The sequence below is a fragment of the Diadema setosum genome, chromosome 12 (assembly GCF_964275005.1).
Source record: "Diadema setosum chromosome 12, eeDiaSeto1, whole genome shotgun sequence".
Lineage (NCBI taxonomy): Eukaryota > Metazoa > Echinodermata > Echinoidea > Diadematoida > Diadematidae > Diadema > Diadema setosum.
Window position 1 is genome coordinate 14,432,879 of NC_092696.1, and position 7,948 is coordinate 14,440,826.

At 37.4% G+C, this 7,948-nt stretch overlaps 1 protein-coding gene across 1 annotated transcript; it reads left to right on the top strand.

The window, feature by feature from the left end:
• The first annotated feature begins 2,378 nt into the window (after positions 1 to 2,378).
• LOC140236042 (uncharacterized) lies at positions 2,379 to 4,349 on the top strand. Its single transcript, XM_072316015.1, has 3 exons — positions 2,379 to 2,417; positions 3,261 to 3,441; positions 4,231 to 4,349. Exons 1-3 carry the CDS (start codon positions 2,379 to 2,381, stop codon positions 4,347 to 4,349), a joined length of 339 nt encoding a protein of 112 aa, XP_072172116.1.
• The last annotated feature ends 3,599 nt before the right edge of the window (positions 4,350 to 7,948 follow it).

Below are 7,948 nucleotides of genomic sequence, written 5' to 3' on the forward strand. Positions count from 1 at the left end.
TTCCATGTTAAAATTATAACTTACATACTTTGGAGGGATTTGAATCCATGACGGGCTGGTTGCTGTAGAAAGATCTTGTTTCCGGTAGACTTTCAAGCTTGATCCGTCCTCACATTAAGTCGTGGATACGTCGAGTATCAGGACTGTGTGTAGTCTGTGCGCCAATCCTGAATTGCACTGTGAACACGGTATCAAGGTGCATGATCGAGGTCTCACAGGGGGCCTCTAGATATTGACGTGGGGCCAAAAGAAGACACATTGTGAAATTGAACAGAGTGTTTACACTTGTACCAGCAAAAGGATGTATAGCAATGACTGGTAGAAAATATTATGTTCTTTTGTTGCAGCTGAAGCACTGCTGATATTTTGATAATGCATAAATATGACTTTTTTCTTGCTGATTATAGGAAATGGTTACACTGAGCTGGATTCGAGAAGAGTCTATGACTGCAGTATAAACCACAAGGTCGCCTTGGTAAAATCATTCATCTTCACCTTAAACTTATCCAGGTGATTGCTGCTCATTGTCCTTTCTTTGCTATCAAAGTATTTGAGAGAGTCTACAGAGACTCTGAATGGATGCACCGAGAGTGTTTGTGTATTATATTAATAAGCATTCATTGTACGAAAGTGTATCAGTTTTGATCCTTTTTTATGACTAAACGTCTCTGCAGAACAAAAAAAAAAAAAAGAAAAAAGAAGAAGAAGAAAAAAAAGAACCTATTTGCTGCCTTGGATTGGACAAAGACCTCTACTGAATGCGATTAACCATACTGACCATATCAGAATGCTAATTAATCGTATCCGGGGAATTACCCCCAGAGGGCAATTGCCCCCCGGCAAAATACTGGTTAGTAGTAAGGTTAGAGTGAAGATTAGGGTTAGGGTCAGGTTTAGGGTAAGGAGTTTGATTGGGGTTAAGATTAGGTTCAGGATTAGGATTAGGACTCACCACTGCTTGGGTGATATGAATTTTTACACTCGATTTTCACTATCATTTAATTTGGCTTCTGATAATGGACGGTCCATACTTTCGAAGGATTTCCTTTTAGTTGTTGCATATGCCGAAGAAATATTAATGATGATAACAGTTGGTTTAGTGCGTAGTAACTTATTTTTTTTTTCTTCAAAAGACATGTTTAATTTAATAGCTTTAAAGTAAAAGATCAGGAGCAATCACACATGTTTAATTTAATAGCGTTAAAGTAAAAGATCAGGAGCAATCACCCGTACTAGCACAGTCGTATATTATTTGTAACGAAATATTTTTCATGAATACCATGACATTTTCATGAAAATTTATTGGTAATATGAGTGTTTCTTTTAATATACATGCGAACCTTATTGGCACAGCCCTTGCTATACTGTAAAAATAAAATAATTGTTTGCTCTGTTGCCGTAGGGCCTACTGATCTTTAGTTTTATCATAAGCAAAATTTGATTTCTTTGTCTTTTTCATTGACGCTGTTTGTTGTAATCTATAAGCAAAATATTCTTGATGTATCATAATACAGTTCTGATGATTCTTATTTATTTATTAATTCATTTATCTATTTTTCTCCCACCCTTTCTCTGGCATGCCCTTCAGTATTGCCATGGCGATCGGTCACTCCTTGGGGTGTACTGTGATTGCCTCGTTGGTCTGTGACCCGGAAGTACATGACATTATTCAGTCAATCTGTGGCATTTGCGAGACTGGGATTGTACCCCACAGGTAAACATTCGCAACGACATGATACATGTACATCTGTCCCCTCTCCCAAAGATTAATTTTATTGTTTTAGTCCTGTCTTTCCAATTTAATACCAAAGTGCTCTGACATGTTAGTAGTCAGGAACATTGAGGCAGTGATGTTTAAAGGCTACTACTTTACCTTAAAAATCTAAAATTACGCTCTTGGCCTTCAATCCCGCCTAAGAAGCACATGATCACTTTCAGCAGACATCCATTATCACTGATTATTAATACTTCTGCTTGTCTGTGCATGTTTTTGTTCTTCTGTAGTAGTATTATGTTCTTGGCATACACATACAAACACACACACACACACACACACACACACACACACACACACACACACCACCCCCCCCCCCCCTCCACGCTCTCTCTCGTTTGGTCTCATACAAAGTTCGTGTCTTAAGAATGTTGTCGTTTTTCTTTCGTTTGACCTTTTTATTTTGTTTTGTTTTGTTGCGTTGTGTTTTGTTTTGTTTTGTTTTTATAGGGGACAGATTGAAGCTCGCGAGTTTCCACGATTCTTACCTTACATCCTCTTCAGGGCGGCGTTCCTTCCCTACATTGGTCCCATCGTTACCTTCTTGTACGCCAGGATGGCCCATCGGCTGGGCTTCCGGGGGAGAACTCCCAAGGCCCAGGTCATGTCCATTTTAGAGGGGTACCTCATAGACTTCGAACAGGTGAATAATTAGCACACCCAGTCGTATTGCAGGCGTCGAAATAATGTCCTCTCTCTTCACTCCCCCACCTATAAAGTATATGAGTAGCCCCATTCGTCCAGAATTGCAAACGTCTGTGGACTTTTAGTATATACTGTCGACCGTCACGATGCTTTGCCAATAGACGCATTGTCATACAAAATAACCCGCAGCCAGGCCTATATTAAGCTCCGGACTTGATCTTTGCATCTAGAATGATATTGCAGTGTTGTTGTTGGTTTTTTTTTTTCATGTCGGGAGAATTGCTTCTAAAGTTTCGTCGATATAAGGAGTATGATTACTTACCACCAGATCTACAGCGTCAATAGAATTGCAACACTCCCAAGTATAGCTTTGAAATATCAAATTCAGTGGAGCAATTTGATGAGGACTTAAATGATATCTAATTGTGAATCCATATGATGTGCACTCATTGAACGTGCACTGTCACTGCCTGGTATGAAAGTTCTGTACTAGAGTGTTTTGACTACTACAATGGTGACCCAGCGGTGACATTTTTCAGGAGAGATTTGTCCCCAGTGGAAAATGATCTTGTGCTAATCAACCGCAATAGTTATCGGTTATGATGTCAGAGTCTCCAATGGTAAAATTCGTCCAGGACCCTGTTGCATAAAACCCTTACCGCTGGACTTTTATACCGCTCCTTTCTAGCGGTAAGTCTTCAAATTAGCGGTAAATTTTATAATCCTTGATGCTGATTGGCTGTGACGCCTAATTTTGACGGTAGTTACCATTGAAATTCAACTGTAAGTTTTATGCAACGGGCCCTCCAGGTCTGATGCTTATTAATTCTCTCACTTACAGTACAAAGCAAGCCTGAGTGGAGTGGCAAAGTCAAGGATTCCATACCTCTACATGTTTGCACTGGACGATACCATCATCAAGCCGGGGGTGTGGCCGACAAGCATGGAAGCTCTAGGGGTGGCAGAAAAAGATATCAAGGAATATTCAGAAGAAGCATGCCGTTCGGAAGAATTGTTCGAAGGTGCGAATCTAACGAAATGATCGGCAATTGAGGACAAGGGCAAGAAAAAAAAATATAGTAGAAGAAGAAGAAGAAAAGATACTTGTACACATAATTTGCGCGGTTTATAATCTATATCAAATTGATGTGTTCACACTCAAAATCGCTGCCATTCATGTGTATATTCATTGATATACCATTAATGATAATGAAAAATAAATGGTCATGAAGATTCTCATTATTTTTTCTTGATTGTATCATCATTTTTCATATTCCAAGCTCTCCAGCGGCATATTTTTTTTTCTAGAATTCTATTTTCTACACATGAACTATCCCATAACATATTGAAGAGTAAAACGATATAGTTTAATCTAAAGCGAAATCTAAAGCAAAGTTTATTATATAGGCACTCAGGGGTAGAGGTGAGAATACACTCAGACATAAGTATGAAATCCAACGTTTGGACAATTTAAAGCATTACTTAACTGTGAATCTTTAAGGGGAGTATATTTGTGTATTATCTGCTGTGGACGTATACATGAAAAAACAGCAAAGACATAGATCTTGTTCCTGCGTTTCAGCTAATATACAACAACAACAACAATAACTGCAACAACAACTTCACTCTTGTTTGCTTGTTTTCACTCTGAGGGGTTGGGTCAATCTATATTTAAAAAGGAACATTGGTTTCTTTTTTCTGCTCCTTCATTTATTTCAAAGGAATGTGGGAGATTTTATCTTTTTTGTCTTTATTTTCTATTTATTTCTATTAATATATTCATGTGTTTTTTTTTTTTTTTACTTTTTCAGATACGACGTTGCATAGAGTCATTCGTTTCTCCTGGGGATCTCACCGACTTCAGTTTACTCGACCAGAAATCGTGATCAAGGAGATTGTCTCTTTGCTAACAGCACTTAAAACGAAATAGTGTGCAAGCATTTAGCCTTGAACCATTTTAGAGAAATTCAGTCGGTATTTCGGTACTGCTTCATTGTTGCTTTTATTTCTTTTGTTTGATTATAATTATACAGGCCAATGTGTTTTCCTTATTAAATCAATGGTCTTGTATATTTACTTAATTCTTTAAAATCAATGTATAGTGTATTGTTGGAATACATTATCTTTTAATGTGCATGCTATTCTATCATTGTTTCATGGAGGGATTGCCTTATGATTCATTGAAAAATATAGTGCTCAAATTTCAGGATTGTCAATCTATTTGCCCAAACTGATGTGAAAGTAAAAGACAAGATAAGCGAATTGAAAAAAAAAAAAAATCTTCCCTGCCTGCTTTTTCTTGGAAAATATTTTCCGAGAGCAGCGCCAGACAAAGATCAGACAGCTTCCGTGTACGCCAGACCTGTCATGGGTGTGTATAACCACCTTGTGCAGGCGAACCATACTAACGCGGGGGTTCTTTGGCCAATAAAAACAGAGTCCCTGCTGTTATAAAGCACAAAGATAAAGAAAGTTTATTATATCTAACACATAAATTTATCAAAAACTAAAAAAAAAGAAAAACGAAAAAAAAAAAAAGATCTGTTGGGCATATGAAATATAAGATATTACCCTGACTTACATACTATATTGCATGAAATATTATACAAGTACTATATAGTAGCTCACAACTGTAGATAAAGTAGGTACAGTGCACTCCCGTTATAGCGAACACGGTTATAACGAAATTTCGGTTACAACGAAGTACAAATTCAGGTAGCAACATTATTTCTCTGCCTTTTGTTATTTATTTGTTCGGGTATAACGATACTTTGATATAACGAAAGAGAAGTGGCAGCTAGTACTGAGGACTTCGTTATAACGAGAATCCACAATGTGATTGTACATGTCATTTATAGATATTATTTCTTCATCAGGTACAGATTTGTTTTCTTCTTTGTCAGTCTTCTATGAAGGTTTATTATCCTATAGCTTTATTATAGTTTACGATCCATGGTGTGTAGATGATTATTGTATTGTTCTTTCTTCATTTCATTTCATTTCATTTCATTTCAGCGTTTTCATTACAATATCTACCAAATTTTGACAATGTGTTCTAAATCGTAATAGATGAGTTGTTCCAACGCATTAATAGAAATTGTGTGGTACGATTGTATAAGGAAAACGTATAGCGTGTATATAATAGGGAAAAAAGCATGCAACAATGTTAAATTGAATGTAAAGTGTGCGATACGATAAGGAATAGTGCAAATTGTGTCACCGTTATTGCTTATAAAAAGAAATAAATGAGATAAAAATGAAATTACGGGAATTGATTGGACAGTCACCTTTATTCGCTTATTTCTGATTTTTGTGTTGACGCGTTTTATAGATATAGCGTATAACAATTTTAATGTTTTTACTTGATTGCCTTTCCGGTATAATTTAGACCGAAACACCGTAAAATTATAATTTTTGCCACGTTGACACCTCCAGCTAGTACTAACGCAGCCATAATCATAGATCATTGTCTGCGCTTTAATTCTGCCCTTTGCCAAGCAAACATACCATCCCTGTCCCGTCAATATCGAGTCTTGGATCATGATTTTGCTGCATCATGTCGTCATAATTGCAGTGACACTTAAATCTGACTTTAAGTGACGCTTAAATCTGACTTACTTGATTCTTCTGCTGCATACAATGTATAACTGGGATAAGTTTGAGAATGAAAACAGGAACTCTTCTCAAAGTGATGAGGAATAATGCATTTAGCAATTACGAGGTCTTTGGAAGTGCAATTTACATCCCCACCAAAAACAAACAAGCAAACAAACAAACACATTACAAACAAGCGCGCATACACAAACACCATGAATTATAATGCAAGAAAGGGTATTGAAACCCATCATGTATGTATATGTTTTGATATATTATGCCTCACTTAAAGATATACTAGTTATTTTCTTCACATGTCATCTATTTCGGATTATTCATTTTCTTGAGCCAGTTCATTTATTTGTAACGTCTTTCGGAAATAAGCTCTGTCGTCTCAGATTTGGTTAGGCTGATACGCAACTACTTGTGTATCACTGATGAGGCGCAGTAACCAATCGCACACACACACACACACACACACACACACACAAAACGGAAAAAAAAGACGCGGTTGCCACCCGAAGATTTTATATGTAATCGCATACACCTCACGACACCAACACCCACGAATTGTACAGCTCACGAGTCAAACAGCCCAAGAGTAACACAGCCGTTGAGTCATACAGCCGATGAGTTTGACACTATTCCAGCATAATTATTTATAAGCCCCACATTGTAGTGTCGAACTCATGGATTGCATTGACTCTTGGGCTGTAATTATCGATTCGTGGGCTGTGAATCGTGGGCGTCGGTCTCGTGGGATGATCTTGACCCCGTGTATTTCCCCCCTTTTTATTGATGATGTTAAAGATACAAACAGCATTGTAACGGACCATCTGATCCGTAGTCGTATTCATGAAACATGGCAAGTCATAAAGCAACTTTTAATAACAAATAAACAAAACTTAAACAAAATGTAATACTAAGCCTAATAGGCCCTTGATAGTAACAAGTACAATGTACAAATATATTGGCAAAAGTTTCATATCAATATCTAACAATTAACGTTTTTAGAATAGGCTAAATCTATTATGCATCGAATCATGAGTGTAGTAGCAGCTAGGCCATTGATACAAGCAAGCCGCAAGACGTTAATCATTAGTACTTTTTAGCAATGATTGACAGATGAGGTCACAACCAGAATCTTGGTTGGGAAGTTGTTGTTGTTGTTGTTGTTGTTGTTGTTGCTGTTGTTGTTGTTTTTTGTTTTTGGGGGGGGGGGGGGCTATCCAAGTAATCTGAAGAAAAATAGAAGAAAAAATATTAAAAGATATTTGGATTGTTTCTAGGTATTCGTTTCACCGTAAAAAGTGATTTTGAGGGTATCATGAATCAACACAAATCACCATGCATTTATCTGTCATGAAAACTTTTAATCTACATTCCCTTTTATGGTCATCTGGTTACAGGATTTATTTTCTACGTTAATTCAGTGGTCCACTACCAAAAAAAAAATAAAAAAGAAATGGGATTTTCATGTTTGAAAATCTAACGTTTGTTTGTTCCTTTATATAAAATTAAAGTTTTAGTTGGCATTAATTGGCCCACGATATAGGCCTACGGTTTTCCACCAACGACAGGCCAGACAGCACCTTTTCACAGCACGTGTCGATTTTCGAGCTCCATCAATCCAGCATGTCTACTTTCTCGAAACTGATTCATTTCATAAAAAAGATGCAATCAAACGTAAGTTAGAAAATCAAACATTGGTCAGACATCAACCAATCAGGATTGAAATTCATGTTTGATAATTAATTTTGGTCTCGACCGTTATGCAATCATACGCGACCTGTATAGCTTCGGGGGTTCCAAGGAGCCTCCGAGATCGCTAGCTAGCCCGCCCCCGCGCCCCGCCCACTTTATTTCTCACATTGTTTACTGGGCAGGCCTCGCGCACTGCATGCGGCTTCGTATCGCACTACTCCCACCATGCTG